General features: G+C 44.8%; 1 protein-coding gene across 1 annotated transcript in view; it reads left to right on the top strand.

Moving 5' to 3' along the window:
• Positions 1-27,177, top strand: part of Ptprm (protein tyrosine phosphatase receptor type M) — a 680,548-nt gene that overhangs the window by 303,687 nt on the left and 349,684 nt on the right. The window contains exons 6-7 of the mRNA XM_051154461.1: positions 5,836-6,010; positions 12,581-12,874. Coding sequence (XP_051010418.1) covers positions 5,836-6,010; positions 12,581-12,874 — 469 coding nt within the window. The remainder of the gene's footprint in view (positions 1-5,835; positions 6,011-12,580; positions 12,875-27,177) is intronic.

Here is a 27,177-nt window from a genome sequence, read left to right as displayed (position 1 = left end):
GCCTTTCATTCCACCGAGCCCCGCCCAGCAGGTCCCCATCCCACTGTCGTGGCTTTTTATTGGCTTTGTTTGTGTATGACTTGCCGAGTTTCACTGGGGCTATGCCACGGGAACTTCCCACCGGAGCCTGGGTCACCAATGGCTACACCACTGGTTAAACCGAAGGTCCCTGTTGCCCCAACAGTCATCATGTGCAGAAGCTCTAGGACCCCATGAGCCCCTCCCCAGTCCATGGCTGACGGCCGATGAGTCCAGGCCTGTGCAGGCCCTGAGCTGGTCACTGTGGCTGCTGGGAGACCGTGAGTACTGTGGTCACATCATGTCCCGTGGACTGCCTGAGCGTTCCTTGGCTTTCCCCGCACTATCCAGGTCCTGCACTCTCTCCGCTCCCTTTTCTGTGACATCCCCTCAGTCTTGGAGGAATGATGGATATTCTATTCTCTTAAGGGTTGAGCACTCAACAGCCATTTTTAAAAATAATAAAAGTGAGATTAATTTTCTTATTAAAATCCTATCGAGAAGGAAAAATAATTTCATCCTATAAAAGCCACATGGTACCTCAAAATTAAATAGAAGCATTCTGTTGAATATTTGGAGTCTCATAACCAAAGTTCTTATTATATGTATGTTTTATTCATCAGGTGCCTAATAACGTATAAAGTATGGAAAGGTCTGCAGCCCTCACAGAAAGTTTAAAGAAAGATATAAACCCATCTATATAGCGGGGCCATCATTTCAGACCTTACTTTAATAAAACTTGACATTGAAAAAAATCTATAATATACTAAAGTGACAATGACATTTATCTCTAACTAATAAGTTTATATAGCTTTTAAATGCCCTTTTAAAGCACACCAGGAAGTATACAGTGTTTGCCTTTTATGGCTAATGCAGTTCCCTAACGTAACATCTTGAAGGGTCTTACACAGTGTAGCCTTCGTCAGAGGTTTTTTTCCCCCTTTCTTAGGCCAAATGAGGTTCTATTATGTGTGTAAATTACACTCGGCTCCTTAATTCTCCCACTGGTAAAAAGTGAGGTCGCTTCCACATGCTGACCACTGTGACCGGTGCTACTTTGGCCAATAGCATCGACGCTCTGAGAACCTCTCTCAGTTCTGTATTCAGGCAGGAGAATTGCTGGGTCCTGTGATATTTTACTTTTAGCTTTTTGCAGACTGGCAGTGTCTCCACAATGATCCCATCACTCCTAGCAGCTGTGTGCGAGGGGTCCAGCCACCTGTTTCCCTCCTGCACGTGGTGTTTTCCGTGCACCCAACACTAAGCCGCCTCACTTGGCATGAGCTGAACCTCGTCATGGGTTTGGTTTTCATTTCCCTAGTGTCCCATGATGCTGAGCATCATTCCAAGTGCCACATGACCATTTGAATTTCTTCCTTAGAGAAACATCTAAGCCTTATGCCCAATTTTTGAAATTTTTTAAACATTTTTAATGAATTGTAAGATTTCGTAAAGTGTTATAATCTCAGCTATATGACTTATAAATTTTTTCCCATACCATGGGCTGATCTTATACTTTCTCTGCAGTTAATTTTGTTTGTGCGCACGCGCGCGCGTGTGTGTGTGTGTGTGTGCGCGCGTGCGCGCGCGTGCATGCGTGCAGGCTCTCTCACTGCACATAGAGCTCGCTGTTTCTGCTCCGCTGGCTATCCAGGTTGTGACAAGGACTTCCCTGTCCCTGAATTCTGGGCCCTGGATTACAGGTGCCACACCCACCAGGCATCTGTGTGGGTTCTGGGTATGTGAAGTCTGTTCTGAAGTTTGCACAATGATGGCTTCGCTCACCAAGCGACGCTGTCATGGTTAGTTTTGTTTTTTGTTTGTTTGTTTGTTTGTTTGTTTTTGGGGTGCCTATGATTTTGGCATCTCAGTTAAAGAAAGAAAGAAAAACAGGGCCAGACCTCAGATCGCTAAAGTCTTCCCTTGATTTAGAGCATCATCTCTTGAGGTTGGGCGTTTCACTTAGTTTGACTTAGCTCTTGCATGTGACAAAGCTAAGAGTGCAACTTTTTTCTTTCTTTTTATTTTTTATTTTTGCCAATGCGTGTCCAGTTTCTCCACTACCACTGTTGAAAACACTATTCTTTCCCAGCCAAATGGTCAGATAATCACAAAGCACATCAGTGGGCGACACCTGTGAGGGTTCATGTCTGCCCTTGTGCCAAGCCTATTTGATTGATTGATTGATTGATTGATTGAGATGGAGAAGCATGTGTCCGAGTCTGTGCTTTTGCTGTTGGCCTTGGTGCTAGCTCTGGAATGAACTCTTCCCTTTGCAAGAGACTCAACATGAGCAGAAATGTTTGCTGTGCAGCCCTGAAAACTTAAGGTCACAGTGTCTACATATCATCAACGCCACGTGGTACTTCCTTACTCCCTTATTGCTACTGTAACAAATGTCCAGCAATGCCTGGGCGTTGTCATCGTGCACTTCCAGGGATCAGAAGGCCTCAGCGTACAGTGGCATCAAGCGTGATTTTTTTCTGGGAGTCCAGGGGTGACCTGGGCTTTGCCCTTTTTTCTTCTTTCTTCACTTCTTGTCCCCAGTGCCCTGTGACATCTTCAAATCACACCATCCTACTGCACCCCTGCTCTTCACGGTCTCTTCCTCCACACCCTCGTCCTCCACACCTGGCTATCTGCTATCCTCCTGTGAGGACCCTGTGGCAGCCACAGAATACACAGAGAAACCACCATCTCTTTTGTCTCTAAACCGTTATTTTCACCACATCTGAAAACTTTCTTCTAGCATTGAAGGGAATACAATTTTTTTTTCTTTTTTGGCTTTTTTTTTTTTTTTTTTTTTTTTTTTTTTTTTTTTTTTTTTGAGACAGGGTTTCTCTGTGTGGCCTTTGCTGTCCTGCTTTTTCAAGACAGGGTTTCTCTGCCTTGGCTGTCCTGAACTCACTTTGTAGACCAGGTTGGCCTCAAACTACCAGAGATCTGCCTGCCTCTGCCACCCACAGTGCTGGGATTATAGGCATATGCCACAATGCCTGGCCAAGGAAGGATTACATTTTTATATTCTGGAAGCAGAATATAGAAGTATAGGCCCCACATTCCTGATGAGTTGGGTGAGACTGTTAGCCAAGAGGCACCCAGAACCTCTGAAATATCCTTAAGTCAAAAGGACTGAGGTTACAGTGATGTGATTCTCCAGCAGAAATGTGAATACAGAAGGCAGGTCCTTCCCTTGGAGCCCACAGCACAGCCTTGAGCTATAGTCAGGGATCAGTGTGCACGTCTGCGATGGAAAGTGTTACGGCATTGTTGTTGAAGTGACAAATAAGTATATAAAATGTTTTACAGACATTTATTCTTGTGGGCATATACTGAAGTAAATAAGACAACAGATAACCCCCTGGCCTTTTGTTGTCCACTGTTAGTCAATAAAACAAATGCTTTCCAAAACATGGTCTTTCAGTAGGGTTTACTCTTTTGATCATCAACAAGAGGCTAGATTTTTTTTTTTCAACTTAAAAATGAAACATTCCAATTTTAAATGGCTCTAACTATACAGTCTCTTCTATTAGAAAAAAAAAATGATCATGAGGTTACCAGAGATTAAGTGTATGGAATCCCTGTATGTATTGCTAATGTGCTCTCATATTCTCTCTCTCTCTCTCTCTCTCTCTCTCTCTCTCTCTCTCTCTCTCTCTCTCTCTCTCTGTTTCTGTCTCTCTCTCTCTGTCTCTGTCTCTCTCTGTGTCTCTGTCTCTCTCTGTCTCTCTCTCTCTCTCTTTCTCTCTCTCTCTTTCTCTCTCTCTGTTTCTGTCTCTCTCTCTCTCCCCCCTCCCCTCATTTTTGTGCTATTTATTAAATCAAAGTTTTCAGTTTACTAAAACACACAGATCTAGATACACGAGGGTTTATGCTTTTATTTGTTACTTTTAAAGCTATAAATAAAGCTGCTTTTGTTGTTAATGCCCAAAATAATGTGGGTGGAACCCTTCTTTCCCACTCCTGATGTTTCCTTCCAAGTGTCAGGAACTCTGCTAGTGCAGCACTCCTGACTGCTCTCTCCCTGTCCAAGCAGGAGCTTCCTGGAAGGAAGCACAGAGCATGTAGCTCAGCCCCTTCTCTTGGGAGCTAACAGCTGGGGAGCACTGTGCCTCCATCCTGTGTGCCTTTCAGCAGCACCTAACATGTGGGGCCTTGTGCTTTCCTAGTGACTGGGTGAGTGAGTCTGCTTCGTTCCGTGCTTCAGCGTCAGCAAGCCCATTGTTTCTGCACACTGCAGCTGCAGTCACCAGGGTATCAGAAACAAAGGTGGGGTCCTGACAGCCTGTGTGCCACTCTCCTGGAATTCACTCTCATTTTGTCCAAAGCCCAGATGGGAATGTGTAATACCAATCATTATGTCAGTGTCCTTGCAGACATTTTTTTTTTTTTTCCTGTCTCACAGTAGCCCTGGCAGTGAATTGAATCATCTCTTTTCACCCCTGAGTTAGGCTAACCCTCAAGCTCATAGCTTAAGATTGACTGCCCCAGAGTATTACAGATAAATGCTTTTTTGTTTGTTTGTGTGGTATACGTGATTGAACCACGCAGGTGGGCTTTATTATTGTGTAGCCTTGTATTTTTATGGCAGTTAATGAAAACATTTTAATGTAGCTTTGGAATCCGAGTTCCATTTGCTACCTTCACTGCAGACAGTTTTTCTTACCATAGTTAGCTTCCTTGCAGTCTGTGTGTCTACGTTGGTCTTCCCTCAACTCTCCTTTGTCTGGCTACTTTCTGATTTAGCCTCCATGCACAGATCCCCTCCTCACAGCAACCTCTCTTGTCTAGAGTATCTGCAGTTTATTTGCTCTTTGACTTCTGCCAACCTTCTTCCCCTTCACCTCCCAGGCCACCATTTGTGGCTGTCTACCAGTGGTTTGGCATTTTGACCCTGGGGTGCCTGATAGAGTACACAGCAGAGCTTGGCACCCCAAGCATCACTTTTGGATGAATAATGGATGTAGGTCTTGGTATCATACTTAACTCTTGACCTTGGTCTGTTGTTTCATACAAATCTAAACAGCACCGAAAAGATAGTTTCCCAAGACTTATTAAAAACACAGAACTGAATTTATTAATGTCCTTTTTGGCTTTCATCTCTTACAGTGACTGGATTTCCAAGTGTGTGCAAAGAAAAGACTAACTTGATGTATTTATTACAGGTGTAATAAATACAAAACTTCTCCACAGTAGAACCAGCCTATGGACACTGGGGAGCATAGGGCATACAGAGTGATGTCTCACTCATTACATTTCGGATTGAGATATTTATCAAGCATCCATTCCTGTGGGTTTTGTGCATGTGGGAGAAATGTCATAGAACTTGGATGAGTCCTCTGGGTCTGGTCACTGCAGGCATGGTGATGGTCATGCCTAAAGTCAATTTTAATGTTACTCTTGGCAATTGTTTGTTGGTTCTAGAAACTGCGGTTAGCAATAGGGTGATTGATAATGTAATTTTGTCTTCTAACAAAAAATAAAAATATAGGATAAGGTGTTAGAAAGAACCAAATGTTTGTAGAAAGCAAAGTGAAGAGTTTTTGTCTATTTTTCTTTCCTATTCAGCTCATTTAACTTAATATATTTGAGGAGGACAAACAACACATTTCTTCACACTTAATTTGGAGCCCTCAATCTTCATTCTGTTGGTCAGGACAGAATTGCTGTTTCTTAGGGAACAGCTGCCTCTGGGGATAAACAATTGAACCAAGATTTGTATGAATGTGACATTGGTAATCACCGTCAGGTGTCTGACTGTCTTGATGTGACAGCTGATATTGCTTCCTTCTGTCCTTTCTACCCTCACTGATACAGGGCATTGGTGTCCGAGATGCTCCATTGAAGGAAATAAAGGTGACTAGTTCCAGAAGATTCATAGCCTCATTTAGTGTTGTGAACACGACCAAGCGGGACGCCGGGAAGTATCGCTGCATGATCCGCACAGAAGGAGGTGTCGGCATATCAAACTATGCAGAGTTGGTAGTTAAAGGTATTTAATGTGTTTTTATACGCTCAAACCGCCGCTTTAATAAGTAGACATGCTTTCATCGTTGTTTGCTCCGTATTTGTTTATGCTCAAACTTACCCTGTCTGTTCCTGAACAGTAGTTTGGTGATAGGCTATGCAGATGGATTGCATTTTAAGTACAGATTTTGCATGTGAGCAATGTTTTTGAAAAATGTATGTGATTGGTGTTGGTTTAGTAGCACACAGAGCAGTGGCTATGCTCTCAGCCAGAGCTTTTGCCAGCTCTGTGTTTACCAATTACAACCTATACATTTTTTTTTAAGGAACGAATTTTTTTTCCCTGATAGAAAATCACTTAAAATGCAAATATTCACCAGGCGGGGTGTTTATGATATCGAGGCAGTTAATAAAATGGAGCAGCAGTATCTGTATAAAAAGCCCTGTTATATCACGGATGCTGTGTTGGTAATAGTGTCTTAGCATTCTTAAGGTCCCAGTTATGCTCTGTTACTGTATTCCGTGTGGCTGAGAAATTGAGTCATTATATTCAAGACGGTAGGAGAAAGCAGAAGGGGAATAATTTTCTTTTAGCCCATTTAATGCATCTTTTGTGAGCAGAAGAGTTTATTCCATCAAGATACCAATGTAATTTTTGGTGCCAGGTGGAATAATTTGAACTTGAATGCGCACCATGCTGCCATTTTAGACAACTTGTGACAGGCCGCCCCTGTTTTTCTTGGGGGAGACAAATCGTGTCTTGTTTCACCTACTTTAGTTTTCAATACTTCAGTGGTAGGAATGGAACATGAGATTCACATGTGATGCCACCACGCCACTTCCCCAAGGCTATGCCTTATATTTACAAGTTTGCTTGGCATTCCTCGGGTAAAGTTAGCAAACTTGCTTGCATCAAGGTGTCCACCAAGCTAAGGTCCATTTGCAGCAAATTTCTGTTTGCAGCCAGCTTCAGAGAGAACAGGTTTTGCACCTCAGCACAAGCCAAGTGGACATGGGCTATGAACACACTACCTCGCTCCACTGCCTTGACTTGACTTGAGTATAAAACAGGTAGAATAAAGATAGGGCCGACGGGAAGCTCAAAGAGAGCACATGTGGGCTGGAGAGATGGCTCAGAGGTTAAGAGTCCCAAAGGTCCTGAGTTCAAGTCCCAGCAACCACATGGTGGCTCACAACCATCTATAATGAGATCCGGTGCCCTCTTCTGGTCTGAAGGTGTGCATGCAGGCAGAACATTGTATGCATAGTAATAAAGAAATAAATCTTGAGGGAGAGAGGGGGGAGGGAGGGAGGGAAGGAGGGAGGGAGGGAGGGAGAGAGACAGAGCACACATGTGTATCCACAGCAAGCTGATGGTAGGTAGGTATCAGCCCTGATGGAGAGGTGCACAGGGGTGTTCCTCTTGCCTGAGCTACCTGAGCTAGTATCCATAATTTTCACTCGGGAATGTACAACAGAACCCTACTTCCAAATTTCAAAACTATAAAAGCCAGGTCATTTATTTAGCCCCCAACCCATCCTTCTGCCACATCTGTATTGAACCCAAATGGCCAGGCACAGCCTCCATCATAAGAGCTGTAGGGAGCTTGGAGGAAATCCTGCTCCAGGCTGCTGGAGTTCCTGTCTGCTCTGGCTTGCCTTGGGAGACAAGATGCTGGCCTGTCAGTGACTCCACCTTGACAGTCACTTACCACAGCACTGGTGAATGTGCAGCAGAAGGAAGGACACACTCAATATTTACTTGAGTTGTACGATTTGCCACAGTGCATTTTTATGTGCAGTGAAATTGAATTGGGCTGTGGGTGAATTTTTTAGCTCAAGCTTAAGATTCGTAGCAGGACTGAAGTTCAACAGGGTTACACAGCCCCTGCCCTATGCCCCGCGGAAGGCTTTGGAGAGTCAAAGACTGAGAGAGAGGAAAACAGACTTCTCATGGATGAAACAGCCTGGGTGCTCCCAGAAGAGGACCCCCCTTCTTCTCCTCCTCTTCCCCCTTTCCTCCATCTCCCCCACCTCTCTCTGTTCCAAATACTCTTCCTTTCACTATTAGTTAACTTCCATCTTGGTGCACGTCTCTGAGATACCTCCCTTGTCTGAGTTACAGTTGCTGCCCTGAATCCCTGATTGGCCAGGGCCCACGTGGTGAACGCATCCTGCAAATGTGGCACCTTTTTTTTTTTTTTTAAAGCTCCCCCTTGAGAAAGTTAACTTGTTGGAGCTACAACAAGTAACATAGAAGACTCTAGTCTGCCAGAAATCGCATAGGCAAAATGAATGAACGAGTTTTTGTTCCATTTTTGCACCGCGTCTTCCTGTCCGAGGACAGCATGAGGCCCCTGGCTGATTGACAGGGTGGGCTCTGACAGTATGGGGCCCCTGGCTGATTGACAAGGTGGGCTCTGACAGTATGGGGCCCCTGGCCAATTGACAGGGTGGGCTCTGATATCATGGGGCCCCTGGCTGATTGACAAGGTAGGCTCCAACAGCATGGGGTCCCTGGCTGATTGACAGGGTGGGCTCCAACAGCATGGGGCCCCTGGCTGATTGACAGGGTGGGCTCTGACAGTATGGGGCCCCTGGCCGATTGACAGGGTGGGCTCTGATATCATGGGGCCCCTGGCTGATTGACAAGGTAGGCTCCAACAGCATGGGGTCCCTGGCTGATTGACAGGGTAGGCTCCAACAGCATGGGGTCCCTGGCTGATTGACAAGGTAGGCTCCAACAGCATGGGGCCCCTGGCTGATTGACAAGGTAGGCTCCAACAGCATGGGGTCCCTGGCTGATTGACAGGGTGGGCTCCAACAGCATGGGGTCCCTGGCTGATTGACAGGGTGGGCTCCAACAGCATGGGGTCCCTGGCTGATTGACAGGGTGGGCTCCAACAGCATGGGGTCCCTGGCTGATTGACAAGGTAGGCTCCAACAGCATGGGGTCCCTGGCTGATTGACAAGGTAGGCTCCAACAGCATGGGGTCCCTGGCTGATTGACAGGGTGGGCTCTGACAGCATGGGGCCCCTGGCTGATTGACAGGGTGGGCTCCGACAGCATGGGGCCCCTGGCTGATTGACAGGGTGGGCTCTGACAGCATGGGGTCCCTGGCTGATTGACAGGGTGGGCTCCGACAGCATGGGGCCCCTGGCTGATTGACAGGTGGGCTCCAACTCCTTTGTATCTCTGCACAGTGCCAAGGCTAGTGACAGCTGCTGTGTGGTCCTCTGATATATGGTTTTGCTTATGTGTCTCTATCCTTGTTCCCATATATACTAAAGTTGCTCAGACTAGATTTGAATCTGCAATTGATCCTCTTCTGCCTCTCTAGTACCTGGGGTGCAAGCCTTTGCCACCAGGTCAGGCACATATATTGGGGATAATACACTGGGTTCCACTACCTTAATGATGTTACTTTTTTGAGAAATGTTACATTAAAGTGCACAGTAATCCTCATGTACAGCTGGATACCCTGTAATCTTTGGGGTGCTAATGTCTTACAAATAGGGAGACGAAGGTCTGAAGAGTCTATAAACCCCCTTAAGAAGATAAGCTAGCAGGAGATCAGCTTTTTAAGTAGTGCCCAGGTCCATTCATGGCTTTAGAAAATATCCCATGTGCTGTACACAGTGTCTTGGACTTGGGTGAAATATCTATTTCACATATAAGTTCTATCTAACTAAATATGATATTGGCATCTATGTGTCAGTCATTCTCAGGCGTAGGTGTTGAAGCTAAGTGATGTGTTCAGATCCATAAGTTCTCATGCCTGGTTTGACTGACAATTAATTTGGTGGTATCTTTTTACGTGTATTATGAAGTATTTTAGTCTGCTCTAGTGGCAAAGACCTGCATTCCAGTTATTCTGGAGGCTCATGGTGGTGGATCACAAGTTCAAGGCTTGCCTGGGCAACTTATCAAGACATTGTCTCAAAACAAAAAATATAGACTGAAATTCCTCTCTTTCTCTAGCCATCCCTCCCACCCTCCCTCCCTCCCTCTTCTATGATTTTTTTTTTCAAAATTCAAATGACTTATTTTCATGATGGTTCTCTTGAATGTCTGCCCCAGCTGCCTGTGGGTCCCAGGTGAAGGTTCCATCTGATTTAGGCCATGGCTAGCTCTCAGCAATGGTGAATGAATCAAAAAATGCTCTCTGGACAAGAGCCTTGCTGAAGTCATCTCTATGCTCAAATATTAGTAAGAATATCCTAAGTGAGCAACTGGACCCTTGTCCCTGTGACCTTGTCCCCAGCTATGGCTAGAAAGGGAACTCACAATCCTTGATGGTAGCTGGCTGCTCTTTCATCCTAGCCTACTTTTTGTCATGGCCGCAACATTAGATTAGAGCTCTTTCCTAACTGAAGACAGACTGGCTGTACTATGTTTTTTGGTTTTGTTTTGTTTTTTTTTTTTTTTTTTTTTTTTTAATCACATTACATGTCTTATTTAAGGAATTGCCTGTTGTTACAAATTAATTGTAAGTTAAGTGAGAACTGTTTAAACCACAAAGCTGCCGTTGACTAAACAATGAAAAAATGTTTTAGTATGTTTATGTCACATTTGCAGTCCCTTAAATAAAACACAGTCAAAATATGTCTTAGTATGACCTGTTCTAATGAGATAATTTATAGTCAATGTGACATTTGTCATATTTCAAATATGGAGACAATCAAGGACACGCCATCTTTACAGAAAGAGCAGAGAACTGACGCTAGTTTTTTTGGTAGTGGTGAGGGGGAGGGGTGGGGTTGGTGGAGTGGGATCACCTGCTGCTATCACAGGCACAGGCCTCAGATGATACTAGCTTTCCTATGGGTCAGGTCTCATTAAGTGGGAAACAAAGCTGAGATTGATTGGTCATGTCTGCCCTCTCAGATGGCAAGGGAAATTGTAGCAGGAAAATCAGCATAAGCGCCCGCCTGTATTTCAGTAGTAGCACAGTAAGTGAAACAGGGAAGTAACAAGAAGAGGACTAAGAAGACACAAAGTACCTTTAGAAAACACCCACTAGATCTCATGGTTTTCTCAGATGACATATATGTAATGTTTTACATAACGTCATCCATCATGTGGGTACCATTTACAGTGTTGATGACATGCAGAATTCCTTCATTGGGTGCCCAGAGGGTCATTCAACTAGCATCTAACTAATAAGGTGAAAGATGATTTATAGGTAAGATGGCCAGCCTTCCCCTTTTTAGACAAAGATGAAAATAGCCAGCCCAGTGCAGGAGACTCTCCAGTTACGGGGAGTGTTTGCTATTGATTTATTTGACCTTTATCAAGCTGGGTGTGGTGTGTCCTTTGGTTCAGAGCCTCCTTCGCTGCTATGGCTTTAGTAAAGCCTTATGGACCTTATGGACAACAGCAGTGGGCCTTAATGCTCAATGCCTCCCTTGACATTATCGTGACATCTTTGGGCAAAAATGAGTCATGTCACAAGTGGATCTTGAAGAGAGGAACCATCCTTTCTTCCTTGTTTTGAAACAATTGGGAATATAAACAGAAGCAAATTTGGCTTTGAGCTCCCTAAGTAGCTATGACTAGTCTTGGCCTACTGTCCCCCCTGCCCCCACCAATTCCACATGCTGGGATTACAGGCATGTGCCAACTCAGTTTAATGATGTGGAAAACTCTGATGCCTTTGATGATGTTGAAAAGCGCTCCAGTGAGAAGGCCAGCGATGGAGCTGCCCTGCTGTTTAATATCTGCTTCTCAGGAGGGTTGCAGTGGTGACTTTAGTGACAGGAAGAAAAAAACCTTCGATATAAAATATTTGTAGACATTGTGTTCCAAGGCAGATTGTAGGCACACTTACTTGAACAAGTTAGGTAGGGTTTGTCTTCGTTGTTTTGGGGATTTTGTTTTTTAAGATGGTAACTCACGTAGTCCAGGCTAACTTCAAACTCGCTCATAACTCTGAAGATTGCTTTCAGCTTCTGATCCTCTAGCCTGTGGCTTCAGAGTGCCGAAATTCCAGATGTGCACCACTATGCCCACTGTGCGACATGCTAGGGTTCAAACCCAGGGCCTCTTGTGTGTTAGGAAGCCTCTCCACCAACTGAGCCACATCCTCGCCTCTCTTTTGTTCCATTTCTCCCTCGAGACAGTGTCTTGTTCTCGAACATTGAGGTTCAAGTGAGCCTCCTGCCTCTTTCCCAAGCAGCTGAGAATACAGGTGTCCAGCTCAGGTTAGCTTTGTTTTTATTTATTTATTTTATGTGTGTTAGTGTTTTTTTTTTTTCTCACATGTGTATATGTACACCATGGACGATCAGAAGGCATTAGGTCCCCAGATCTCTTGGAACTGGTATCATAGATGGTTGTGAGCAACCATGTGAGTACCGGAGATCAAATCCAGGTTGGCTGTAAGAGGAGTAATAAATACTTGTAAACACTGAGCCATAAGGTTTGAATGTTGTTTAAATCATTAACACTCTCTGCATATGCCTATTTAACAGCACAAAGTCCCTCTCATCAGTTCAATGGTGAGCCTTTAATATCGTCTGCTCTGTCATCGTGGGTGCGTGTTTCCACCAAATACCAAAGCAACTAAAAGGCCGCTCTCTGGTGTGCTTTCAGAGCCACCGGTTCCCATCGCCCCACCCCAGCTGGCCTCCGTTGGAGCCACCTATCTGTGGATACAGCTCAATGCGAACTCCATCAACGGGGATGGACCCATCGTGGCCCGCGAGGTCGAGTACTGCACAGCCAGTGGGAGCTGGAACGACAGGCAGCCGGTGGACTCCACGAGTTACAAAATTGGGCACCTTGACCCAGACACGGAGTATGAGATCAGCGTGCTCCTCACCAGGCCGGGGGAAGGCGGCACCGGGTCCCCTGGGCCAGCTCTGAGGACGAGAACCAAGTGTGCTGGTGAGTACCTGGCGGCATTCCACTTGTGATTGTGGTTTCTCCTGGTGCTGACATCAGTGTTGGATCCTACAGCTGGATTGTGTGTTTTTACAGTGCTACCTGTATTCCGCGTGGGGATAAAAATAAAAATACTCCTAAAGGTAAATCATAAGTTAACAGTGAACATTAGCGCCTGTGACCTCAAGACCTACTCTCTCTCAATTGTCTCTACCTGTCTTCCTGTTTGTGATTTACATCTTGCTCTGGGTCCCACATGGTACTGCAATGGTCCCTAGGGCTCACAGAGGCCAGCTACATCACTGATGTCTGCTAATGGTCGGGCACTTCTTCTGGTACCTCTGTTTTATGTTTGCAGCTAATGTTCTCATCACCCAAGGGCAGTGCCACGGAGTGACGGATTCTCTCATAGAGTTTGAAAGCTGTGTTTATTGATGGGTGTGTGAGGCGTGGCTTCTGGCCAGTGACTGGGAGTTTGTAAGAGAGAGAGATTTGCAGACTGTGTGTATTCCTGGACTCTTGAATTACAAAGTCTCGACTGTGTCAAAGCCATTCTGAAAGTTATGTAGAAGAAGGCTGATGGGCCGCAAAACGTAGCATTCATGAGAGAATCCCTTACCACACACAGTGGCTTGTGAGCAGGAAATGCTTTGTAGACATTGCCCAGTGCTCTTCACCGTGGGCACGAGGCCTTGGTTGAATGGTGTGCTGGGAGGAGGAGAGGCCATGGAGTTGGATGGAGTCACTTAATGCTTTTGATAGTGTCAGTTAAGAAGCCTTGGATCCTAAACATTCAGATAAAAATTATATCCGTGGTAAATGTGTACAAACATTTCCTGCACTTCAGTCTCTGAACAATAGTTTCTATCAGCCATTTGCATGGTGTTTACATTATGGTGGATATTATGTGAGGTAGAAAAGGGTTATCATGTATTCTGAGGGTCATCTGAGGGTTTTCTTGGTTTTGAGGATCCTAGAGGAGTAGCCCCCCCAAAAAAGCCCCACTGAAGCTATATCATCTGACTATCTGTTAATCATAGAAGTGTGTGTGTGTGTGTGTGTGTGTGTACGCAGTTGAATGTGTGTACAATTATGCGTGCATTATTGTGAGTATACGTGATTGGTGTATATGCAGGTGCATATCTATATGCAATTGTGTGTGTGTATTTGTATATACATAGTTGTGTGTGTTTGTACATTCACAGTTGTGTGTGTGTGCAGTTGCTCTGCGTGTTTGTGTGTATACAGCGGGGTGTGTGTGTGTGTGTGTGTGTGTGTGTGTGTGTGTGTGTGTGTGTGTGTATGTGTCTGTCTGGCTCATAAGTCACACCTGGTCATGTGTCACCATGCCTGTTTTTCCCCCAGTGGGTGTGGGACTGAGCTGGGTCCTCATTTTGTGTAACAAGTACTTTACCAGTTGAGCTGTCTTCTCATCCCACGAAGTTGGTGAGCTTTAACGGTTGCACCTGTTTATAGTTTTATTCATAATTTGGATAATCCTAGTTGGATAATGGCAGCACTTGCAGGAATTTTTTCTTTAAAAATTGATAGTGGCACACGCTTCTAATCCCAGCACTTGGGAGGGCGGCAGAGGTAAGCAGGTCGCTGTGAGTTTGAGTGCAGCCTCTTTTGTACGTAGTGAATTCCAGGGCTACATGGTAAGACCTTGACTCAGAAAAGAAAAAGAAAGACAGCTTGTGTTAGGCAGCAGGGCCAGTACAGTGCTCATCCCAGGATGTCAGCTGAGGGCTCTGGGATGGCCCTGCTTCTGCGGGACCTGCGTCTGGACCTTCTGGAGAACTTGATCCACCTGCCTCCTGTAGGCATCTGTGTTCAAATGGGATCTGTTTATTCAAACTAGTGCTTCCTGAGGCTTGGCCATCGGTTCTAGAAATTCTCTAATTCTTTCTCACGTTGTCTTCTCATGCCTAACCCTCACCACCCCAGTCACTTGCTCTGTTCATGATTTTACTTTTGTGAAACACTCATCATATCATATGCTGTAATGGAGACACTGGCTTCGTATAGTGTTGCCAACGGTGGGGCTTTTAGCAGTACAAATGGTAATATTTTAATAATTCATAGAAGTGGTGACATGATGTTACACTTGTGCAACACTTCAAATTTCATAATTTTTATTTAATTGAAATAGGATTATATCATACCGCCTCTCTTTCCTTCCTTCAGCCCTTCCCCCCCTCAAACTTCTCCCATGCCCCTATTCTCAAGTTGAAAGTCCCTTTTTCTTAAGTGTATGTGTGCACTAATATATTGTATATTAGTATTAAATATATGTATTGTGTGTATGTATGTATTATGGTATATATAATACTAACATGCTATAAATATAACTTTTAGGTCTGTTTTCATTGTATGAGTGTATACGGTTTCAAGGCTGACCGCTCTGCAGTGGACCGCCAACCTGGGTCTCAGCCCTGAGAGACGCTAACTCCCCTCTCCCAGTAGGCACTAGTCACTCCATGAAAGTCTCCCCCTTCCACACTACCATGTCCACTGGTGCTGCCATTCTTCTAGCCTTGTTTGCGCAGCCATTTCTGAGAGAGAAGAATTAGGGGCAGACCATGGGCATGCGGGCTCCCCCCACCTCTCCACCCTCTCTCCCAGAATGTCCCCTCAATATAGAGTCAGGAGCTGTGATATAGATGCGTTCTCCACCAATCCACTGATCTCCGGACTTGTGGTTTTTCAGTGACAATCCCATTTGCCGTGAGAAGAGGTTTCTCTGATGAAAGGTGGCAGCCACTCTTATCTGGGGTCATAAGGATAGGATCGAAACTGTGGTAAGGAATCATGCTGGTCCAGAAAAGTGGTGGTAGTGGATTATTCTCCGAGGCATCCCATGACCTCACTAGACCAAGAGCCTGGCTAGGTTTCCCTCCTGTAGGGTGAGCCCTAAGTCCATTTAGACAGCTGTTGCTTGCAGATGACTTGTGAATGCCAAGTCTTGCACCTTTGTAAATATCTTGCCATGCTGGTAATTGTTGTGGTTCATAGGTGTTGCATATGGTAGAAGTATTCGGTTATTTTCCTCTTTTGGCACCTTACACAATACTTCCTGGAACCATGACAGCTGGACCATGGGGAAGGAGCTTTGGAGTCAGGACCAGCTGGAGTCTCCCAACACGTGTGTTTAAGTGTGTGGTGTCTTCAGCAATCGGGGTTCACCCTCATTCTCTGGATGGCAAACAGAGGCCACATTGATAATCTGTATTATTAGGGAGTCATTTAGACCACCCACACCAGCCATTTAAAAGTAAAAAATGGGAAGACATCATGTGTTCATGGATGGGTAGAGTTAAGGTTATGAAAATGGCTTTCCCACCAAAGACCATTTACAGACTTAATGCAATCCTATCTGCAACATTCCTCACAGAAATAGAAAAAAAAATCCTAAAGTTCTTATGGAACCAGACAAGATCGTGAATAGACAAAGCAATCCTTACCAGAAAAGAATAATTCTGGGGGGAATAAATTCCAGACTTTTTTCAGACAATTCCAGAAATATTATAGAACTTTAATATAAAATCAATATGGTATCAACACAGAAGAGACATATAGATCAATGGAATACAATAGAAGACCCAGACATAAGTACTCATAACTACTGCAGTCTGATATTTGACAAAGTCAAAAGCACTGGAGGAGAGACAGCGTCTCTAACAAACGGTACTGGGGAAACTGGATGTCCATATGCAGAGTGAAACTTGACCCATATTTATCGTCCTCCACAAAAATTAGATCCAAGTAGATCGAATACTTCAATTTGAAACCTGAAACACCAAAACTGCTAGGAAAAAAAAACATAGATAGTACCCTACAAGATATAAGTGAAGAAAGGGACTTTGTAAACAGGGATATTTCCCAAGGATTTAAGGCCAACAACTAACAGTTGGGACCTCATAAAACTTCTATACAGCCAAGAAAACAATCAGTTGAGTGAAGGAAAGGGCCACAGAATATGCTTGCCAACTACATATCTGGCAGAGGCTTAGATTCCAGAATAGACAAAACAACTCAGAGAACAAAGCCAAGGAAACAAATGACCCATTTAAAAAAACTGGACTAGGACTAGGGATCTAGTCAGAACGCTTTGCAGAAGACATAAAAATGCCAAGAAGCACATCAGGAACTTCCCATCGTCCTTGGCCAGCAGAGAAAAGCAAACTAAAACAACTTTGAGATTTTATTTTACCCCAGTCAGAATGGCTAAGATCACAAAGCTACTGATGACAAACAGATGTGAGGAAAGAGGAACCCTCGTCACTGTTGGTGGGAGAGAAAATCGGGGCCGCCACTATGGAAATCAGAGCAGAGATGCCTCTAAAGGCAAAAAGTAAAATGACCATGTGACCCAGCTACATTATTCCTCAGCAAATGCCCAAAGGACTCAACGCTCTCCTCCAGGTACTTGGTCAGCCACCATCATTGCTGCTCTTTGCACAACAGCTAAGAAATGGAAGGGATCTAAAACCTCCTCCAACAGATGGATGGATAACAAACACATGGTACCGTGTAGTCAGTGGAATACTATTCAGCCGTAAAGAATGAAATCACGAGATGTGCATGTAAATGGATGGAACTAGAAATGATCATATTACGTGAGGCAACCCAGACAAGAAAGACAAGCACCACATATTTTCGTCTGTACTTCATAGTTTCTCAGATGTGAGTATACAACATAAAATAACCACAGAAGCCAGCGAAGTATAAAGGAACCGTGGGAAGGCAGGCTTTAGAGAGGAACTGCAGGATACAGGTGATATGAAGTGGGCAATAGAATAAGAGGGACTGTAACTGGAGAGGAGGTAGAGAGGCCAATATCGTGCAAGAAGAAAGGACAGATAAGGCTGTTTGAAAAAAAAAAACATCAAGGAGTAATGCTGTTTTATATTGGCTGGTATTGTTTTTCAAAAGCGGGCTTGCTTTCAGAGCTGTTATCTGTTTTACATTTGTCTTCTGAAGTATCCAAAGTGGACCCCCTGTTCCTCATGTGGAGATACAGCATCCCTCATGATACCCTGTCCACTTCCAAGGATGCTCTCTAAGAAATAACTTCATCTTTATTTGAAGCAGATCTGTTTAAAGCACGGAATGTGCCTTCTCGCTCTCCTTAAGATGGGAGAAGACACCTGATCTGTCTCATTGCCATCATGGCCCCGCCCACTGAACATTTCAGGCACCCTTTTTTTCCTCTTGGCATTGTACCAGAACACTCAGCTATTGACACATCTCTGCATGTGTGTCCCTTGATTATAACGCGTGCGTATATTTTCAGGAAGCCTTTGATGGCTCTGCGGGGTGTGTAAATGTATACCTTTCAGAGAGACAGGGCGTCTTCTGCAGGAGATTGGCAATCCCTTTGAAGAAATGAAAAGTCATTTTCAACTGGTATTTCCACGCTGGCACAGGTCTCCAAAAGAATTAATCCTCAGCTGGGGAAGGCAGTTTAATAACAAGCAACCTCATCCGCTCTGCCTGCTGCCTGCCCGTGAGGCTCTGCCTGGTGTGGGCTCCTAGTGTGTCAAGCGCTGACAGAGAATGCTTTTGAAAAGGCTGCAATTGAGCGAGTCGACCTGAGAAAATAGAAGGAAGTGTGTTAGGTGAGAGAGTCAAAGTTAGAAATAAGAGAGGAGGCATGTTAGGTGGGTGAAGAAATTGAAGTCACGAGACTCTTTGCTGTAAGAAGCAAGACAGCTCGCCCGTTCTTGACCCGAGGCTTTTGAGCAAATGCGCGGTTTAGACTGGTGGAGCTGTGGGTGATCTGCGTGGTGTTCTAGAAAAAGACCAAGGGGAGAAGACAACCGGTGTCACAGTTATAGACTCAAAGCTTGATATTGACGCAGAGTAGCATTCATGTGGCTTGTGGGCACTAGCAGCATTTACAAAGAGAGTCACGGGCCTCTGGAACCTTGAGCCTGACAGCCTTCCCCAGTGGTGTGTAGAAATGCACTGGGACAACTTGGGGGTGAAACTGACAGACTGAGGAATAGAAGGGACATTGGCTCATCTGGTTGAAATAGGCAAGAATATTAATGTACAATGAGGGCAGTGCTGAACAGAAGCTTATATGAAGGGGCTTTTGGGAGTGTGACACTTCATACCATCTATATATATTGAGTGGGGACCCCAATATTCAGTGCGATTGTTTCTGATCCCTGCATTTTCAAAGACAGCACAAAGGCACTGATGCCCGGAGGGTCACAGACCCAAGGCTGATGGTGGAGAAAGGATGACAAGACAAGGTACCTCACACGGTGGGCTGAGACTGTGTCACAGAGAGTTTCCTGGGGCTGGTTTGTTCATCCAGAACCTGACATTGTAGAGCGTGGGTCCCAAGTTCAAAATGACAGAGCTGGCCTGACCTTCATCTCATCAAACAAATCCTGCGATTCACTGACTTGTTACTCTGTGTCTCGGGAAGTGATCCTTCATCTGTTTCCGTCCTTTAGATCTTCCGATTCCATTTTGACTTTATTCTTGCCCAAGAGCCTCCTGAGCATACTTGTCAAGCTCTGAACACTACAGAAGGTCCATAGTGACCTTCCCAAAGGCTTGAGGTGGGGGTGACATGGTTACATTTTATCATGACCACATGGATAGCATTTGAAGGCTGTCTCCTACCCTGGGATTCGCTACCTGAATTTTGTGTGACCCTTGCACTTTGTGGGTGAACCCACAATGTGAGTGTTTACCACAGCCTACCTCATTCATTGCCATCTGACTGTGTTGAGCTGGCAGTGCTGCACCTGGACCTGTAGTCATAGGAAAGTCACTGTACCCCACAAGTAAGAAAGCTGGTTGGCAACTGTGTTACATGTCCTCTGGTATTACTGCTAAGCGGTTGCTTTCTGATGCGGACCAGGTGCATAGAACAGGGCTGTAACTGTAGCAACCAGTCAAAGTGCACTGCTATTTGTTTTAACCATCTGACTCTTCCGTGTGTGTGTGTGTGTGTGTGTGTGTGTGTGTGTGTGAGAGAGAGAGAGAGAGAGAGAGAGAGAGAGAGAGAGAGAGAGAGAGAGAGAGAGAGAGAGAGAGAGAGACCGGCCACTGAACCCGGGGTCTCACACACATTTGGTAAGTGTTGATCGCTAGCTTGATGCATAGTTTCATTAAGTTGCCCAGGCTGGTCTTGAACTTGCCACTTTCTTGCTTCAGCTTCCTCAGACGCTGGGATTACAGGCCTGCACCACCAGGCCACTCCTTAACTTTCTCACTGAAAAAACTCTGAGGTTGAGGACCTGAATTTGTTACCCGAGATCTTACAGATGTGTTTCTCTCATGAGGCATCTAAAACCTGAGGACTACTGTCTGGCATCAGGGCCTCACAGGACTGCCTGGAGTTGAGTATTGTATAATTTACGGATAGCATATCTGTCATGGTAGAAAACCATTTACTTTAGTCAATCCCTGTGTTTCAGTGCCTGTGATGTGTTGAACTCTGCCATGTCATGACACCTGTCATGTTGACACTCATGAAACTGTATTTAACTTGATCCCCGCTTTGTGTCCACCCTGCTCCCCATGGTGTACGGAAACATGGTCAGCACCAAGTCACAGCTTTGCACAGATCTGTGTAGCGTATCTCTGGGGTGTTGGCTTTTTATATTTCTGGCAGTTACTCCCAAGCAGAGGCACAGGCTCTCCAGGTGCGTGTGTCCAGTCACTCAGTTCCTCTGCTACCACCCATTTCTTCATCCCCAAACAGGGACCCCGGGTCTTGCTCCAGACCATCAGAAGTGTGTATGTGATGATCAGCTTATGTCCTTATCTGTAAGGCTCTTTCAGAATAACAAAGTGTCCTACCTGTGTGCGTCACATTTTCAAAGACAAGCAGAGTTGAGAGCTGGCTTTGTTTTAACTTTACACACGCAGTCGTTTCCCTGCTCTGCAGCTCATCCATAGTTGGATAACTTCAGAGACTTTGAATCACTTCAGCATCCAGTCAGACAGGGTGGATTTTAGTTTGTTATTTCTGCTAGAGCATATTATACTTGTAGGATTGGGAGCTTCCTTTTTGCCCCAGGCCACTTAGTAATAGGTACCTGGGAGAGGGAAATGGGGGACATTGTGAGATCACAGCAGACTTTGTGGGTGTTTTATTTGAGGATATCACTTTTTATGTGTCCCGGTTATTGGCTGACTGTGGCTAAGTGACTTGCTAATAACTCACCTCAGAAGTTAAGATGATAGTCAAGTGACAAAGGAACAGTTACGATTGGTAGGACGGAAGAAAGCTGCACTCGAGAGTCCTTGGAATCAATATAACTACATATATTTGAAAAAAATAATTACAACTTTAAAAGCACTCCTGTTTCTTTGAGTGTCATGTGTTGTGGCAAACACAGAGAGAAAAGGTTGTTCATTTTAGGGTCATATAGTTGGGGTACTGGAGGAATGGGGTAAACGCATATACATTTAAATGCACATATAGTAAAATATGGCATCAGGTAGCAAGAATTGCTGTGAAGACAGAGGAAGAGGGCATTTTTTCTTCTTCATGGTAGTAAAATACACAAAATGTAACCCTTGCCATCTCAACTGGGTCTGATGCCCACTTCACTCCGGTCCAGTTGAGTCCATTCAACTAAGCTCTCGAGTTGTTCATCGCTCATACTTACACTGACCCCTGCTTACATGTGGTCCACACTGGCCCCTGCTGTGCCTGCAGCTCGCCATTCTGCCTTTGTCTCTGATTTGTCCGCTCAGCATAGCTCCCTGCTCTAGCCACCCTGTCACATGCGTTGGTTGTGCCTCTCAGGCTCTCTGATCGTTGTGGGTTTATTTTTCCTCCTATGGGATTTTTTATGAACCATTCCCAAGTTGCTAAGCACTGACTTTGGCTTTTAATTAAGTTAATCATTCTTAGTTTAAAAGTATACTTTCATGACTTAGATAAATGTCAATGCGTCAAGCACGGACTGCTGTCTGAGTGGGGTGGGCACGCAGGCACGAGTGCTGCAAGTGCTGTGTCGCCATGTGAGAGGGTGATGCATGCAAGAGGAGAGCGTTTCTTCTCTTCCTAATCTGTTATTTTATACTAGTAAGGGGAGTGTGTGAAGTAAGGGGAGTGTGAATTTTCATGCTTCCTTGCATAGATATACATATGGGTTTTTTTCCTTATATAGGGTTGGTTCAAGTTTTTATATGATTGCAACAGAACTTTGGACTTGCTACATTGAAGTTGGTTTCTTTGGCAATACGGTGCTACCTAGCTTGACTACATACATACTCGTCAGCTGCACAGTATTGAGCAGGTCACCTGTGGAAGTCCTCAGCCTGAGGGAGCTAGTGCACAGCCCGAGGCGCTGTGCGGTTTAGTCTCTCCCCTGCTTTCCACAACGGCTCTTGTCCTGTTGTACCGGAATGGTTATATTTCTGTATAGTTGTTTTGAGCCCTTGACATGTCTTCTGATGGACAAACCCCAAGCAAGAAGACAGCGTCCCTTCAGGGCCGGACTCAGCATTCCAACACTGGCAAGTTTGCTCTTGCTACCGTGTGAGAGCCTAGTGACTTCTCTTGTGTGGTCTCATCAGTGTTTTTATCAGTGTGCCTCGTGTGGTGACACAGTCTCCCATACTGGCCCTCCCCTGCGTGTCAGGAGATTTGGCAATGCAAGCTTTGAATTCGTGCCCTGTGTTGTCCTGACACTAGGGCAACTGTTAAAATACACAGGGTGAGATTTGCATGATGAAAACGAGTCACAGTGGGTTTCCAGCAGGCGGTGACGTCAACAAAAGTCAAACTTCACTTTGCTGTAGTCCCCCTGCAGGCCTCTCTCTGCTCATCCTCCTTAGCCCTTCCTTGGGGGAGAAAAGCTGATCTTCAGTTAAGCCCCTGTAAAAATTAGATTTGTCTTCCCCAAATGAAGAACAGCTGGCTTGTCTGCTGTTATCAGTTGTCACCGCCATTACAGTGTGTTTTGGGGCCCTGTACTCCTAACCCCTTAGGATGTGGGGGCAGATAAGAGCTGATTTACTTATGACTGTTACACAGGACAGATAAAGACCAATAACCTAATTGAACAGAACAGAATTTATTTTTAATTTGAGTTTATTTGCCAGGGGAAAAGAAATTAAAGGTGTTCTAATTCTTAAATGGCTCTGCCAAAGGGCAACATGTTTTTAGTGCATTTATAACACATTAAACCATTAAGAACCTTTTTAAATAATCAGCATTAAAGGAGCATTAGGAGGAATCTCTCTATTAGAATGCAGTTGTAAACACTCCGCTTTGGATGGCAGGTTGGGCCGAGATTCAAGATGCGGGATGGACCAGACCCTTCGTAACAGTTGCTCCTGCCCCAGAGACTTGCACTAACACTTCCTTCCATCTGCATCCAGCGGGGATGCCAGTGCAGTGGAGCAATGGGCCAACCCTAGCGACTCGGTAGGAGAGGCGTGGGTGCTCCTTGCACAAGTGTAGACAGACCCGGTGGTTACTTTCGGAGTTACTCTGCAAAGGCCATGCCAGGTCTCTGCAGGTGTCAAGAGACCACTTGCCTCCCCACAATGAGCACGGTAAACTCCTGAGCTCCCTCTGTGCTGGCCTCAAAGCCCCAGAACACTGCTTCCTATGTAGCTTAGAATAAACTGAAGGGTTAGAGAAAATGGAGGAGCCGGGCACAGGCAGGGGTTCCCAAGGCCTGATGCTTCTGCGTTGGGTAGTGTGAGACTGGAGGAAACCACAGAGCTCTCGCAGGCTGGCCTTGATAATGTCCATCTGTTGGAGCCGTACTTGCCCAGATGTCTGCTGGTGGTTAGATTCTAACAGGCTACTGTGACAGGACCACTGTAGTTCTTCCTTCTCTGAGGAGCAGCTGTAGTGTGGTGAGTGTGGGCCTAAGACGAGCAGGATGTTTGAGAGTGGTTCCATTTCCTGTAGTCATGTTGTTTAGGAAAAGAAGACTTGGATTTGGACCGTGGCTGGTTAGCCCTTCACCACCAGGCCTGTCCAGGAAATGATGTAAGAGGTTGTTGCTCTGGATTTGGACCGTGAGTTTTAAAGACATTTGACATCAATATGTTGGAGTCTGGGACAAGAGAGCCCTCTCTATCCCAGAGTCCACTTTCACCAAGACTAAGCCGCACTTGATGGCTCCTGTTGGAGAACACGGTACACGCACACCTCACGCACTCGGACACCTCACAATGGATGGTGGCAGGGAAGGGGACCTGGTGGCCTGATTTCCTCCCACTGGGTCTCCCTGTTCAAGGTTCCACTAACCCCTCAGTGACGCCTGGGACTGGGGACCAAGCCGTGAAGACACAGACCACTGGTGACTATTTCAGATCTAAACTATAAGGACATCCTCAAGATGAGTTCTGTCTGTGAGATTTTGGGCCATCTACATCATTTCTAAACCATACATTTAGCAAGAGGAAGATTGGCAACCAAACGCTTCATGTTCTGGTGGGAGCAAATGCTTAGGCTGTTTGTAAGCCTTTCACTATCCTGGGCGTCCACGCGTAACTATTTTTGCTGCATACTTGTGGTTTTGGGTGGACTTGGAACATAATTCACCCTTATGAATTGTCACAGGGTTTTTTGTTTTTTTTTTTAATTCCACCATAGCCTTTGTGAATGTCTAGGGAGGACCGTGTTCTGCTGGGGGACTGTCGTTTTAGTCTGGTTGACTGGATGTGAGGCCTGATTCTGACCCTAAGAGCTGTTTCCCCGTTCCCGAGACTGCCTCCTGTTACTGCTGGTCTGTTCCAGTACCAGGCGCTTCTCATCAAGAGTGGGAACATTTCACTCTCTGATGCCCAGAAATGCTTGACTGTGTAACCTAGTGAGTCCAGCATAGACCTGCTGCCAAATTCTGCTCAGTAAATAGAATTGTTACATGCTGTGACTGAGGTCACATACTGTTCCAGTAAAGCCTTTAAAGACTAGGAAGCTGGGTGACAGGGTTTATTTGATGTACATATATTAGATTTCATTTTACTTTAACAAAAACAATGCATAAATATATGTCCTCAAGCAAAATCCAAGAAATGGCCACATGTCCCCTGGAATCTGGGATAACACGCTGTTTGTGTAATGTCAGTTTTTATCAGGCCAGAAAACAGCTCGTGGACTCTGAATCACTTCTCAGGGTAGCAAAGGAAGTGGGAGTGTGGGAGCGCTTTCTTTATGTGTGTGATGTCTCTGTTCTGTGCCAGTGAACTTATTTCACTATCACCACACGATGAATTGTACTGGCTCTGTTCATTGTCCAGTTTTAATACCTCAGCAACAATCTTCACCCCATGAAATTGAACAATGCCAGTTTGGTTAGAGCAGTAAGACTTGGGTATTTAGGAGGCCCTTTTGTTTATTTATGCAGAGACATCTGGATGGTAGGGAGCCGTCGTGTAGGATTCAGCCTCCAATGCTGGGGCTCTCGGACATTGGAGCACACAGAAAAGCCCTCTCACAGTGAGAGCTGTTTCTCATCCCAGCCACTGGGCAATGGCTACTCTTCACCAAGAGTGCGATGTGTCTAGACTTACCTGAGAGATACAGGATACACTGACCCGCTTGCACACAGCTGTGGGGACATTGCCCGACGGGTGTGAATGCAGAGGGAAGACCCGCCTTAAAGGCAAGTGCTCTACCGTGGGAGCTCAAGGTCCAGACCAGATACAAGGGAGAGAGAGAAAGCCAGAGGAACATGACACGAGCCAAATCAAATGTCCCCCGAACAAATGTCCCCCCAAAGATGTTTCTTGCCATGTATTTGGTCAAAACGATGGCAAGAGCCACTAACACTTTCCCTTATTGTATGCCCCTAGTCTAGGACAAAACCAGGCCATCTCAGGGTATGTTTGTGTCCTAATAATATTTAGGGAACGTTCACCTGTTCTGACTTGGAGGTGTCATGGAGGTCATGGGAATTAGTAAGCTTAGGTGTTATGCCTGGAGCAGCAGGTACAGCAGAGCTGAAGCTAAGTGCCTGTGCTGAAGAGCAGACAGGTTGGTTTTTCAGCTCCTGTGTCTTGTGTCTTCTGCCCATGCTCCCATAGCTTGCCAGACGAACCAGATCCTGGGGTCTGTGTCTTCGTCCACGTGGGTGTGCACCCTATTATAACGAATTCTGCAGTGTCCCGTCTTCTGCTAGACTGTCCCCCACCTCAGCTGCAAGGATAGTGTTGTTGGTCTTTTCCAACACTAAGTTAACAAAAAAGTAGAATAAATGAGAACTGAAGTTTCCATAACAGATAACGATGACCTGTCAGAAGTGTTAGTTTATGAAGGTTAACCATGGTCCTTTGTTTGTGTAACAATTTTTTACAAATTAATTTTAAAGACACAAAGAACTCATAATTATAGTACGTATTGGGTTAAATTGGAAGTGAATGAATAGCCTTAACATGAATAATGCATATAAGTGAATTAAAATCTGCAAATACAAGAAATTTTTATGAGAAAGCATGCTTATGCCTGTTGTTAACGAGAGAAGAGTAACTGAACTGTTAGGTCAAAATCTTCCAGCCTTGTCATTACTGTACTTAGTGAGTGATGTAAGCCATATAACTATCCCGGCAATGCATTTATTGTCCAAATGGCAGTATTTCTTTCTTACAGATGTAGACAGATCACTAGAGACATTATTTATATTTGCCTTTGAAAATGCTTTCTAGCATAAGGAACTTTTATAATAGACAGAAATATGAAAACATCTTCCTGTTGCATAGTATGTATTGACATTTCATTATCTTTTGCCTGGACTATATTATTCCTGATGTGAATTATGAGCTTAGAATATGAAAGTTTATTTCTCATCAGCAGTTCTCTGTAACCACTGAAGTCACAGTTGTCATAAAGGAAAAGTGCGTTCTAAGCATTTTGATAATTAAAAAGTTGTGTTAACATAGATTTAACTCAATTTTTTCCATCAATATTCTGTTTAACTTACTTTAAATGTATCCTAACTTATTTTATTCCTTTTATATTTCTTCCTTGACAGTCATTGTTGTTTAATGTTAAAAGAATATTTCCATAAATATCTGTAGGTATATCTTAACATGAGTTTCATTTCAATAGATTACACTTCTAATGTCAAATTACTAGGCCTGCAATACACACATTTACAATTTTAGAAGAAGCTCGCAGATTACATCCCAGAAGGCTTTACGGTTTTGCTCTGCCTGCAAGGTGGGAAACTGTTGGGTTCCAGGTGTACTTTACAGCATTGGGTTCTTTATTTATTAAAATCTATTTACTATTTTTGGTGTGTATGTGTGCACATGTGCATTTGTGTGTGTGTGTGTGTACATGATGTGTCTGTATGCACACCACA

Source organism: Acomys russatus, chromosome 12, assembly GCF_903995435.1.
Source record: "Acomys russatus chromosome 12, mAcoRus1.1, whole genome shotgun sequence".
NCBI lineage: Eukaryota > Metazoa > Chordata > Mammalia > Rodentia > Muridae > Acomys > Acomys russatus.
This window is presented reverse-complemented; position numbering and strand designations above follow the sequence as displayed.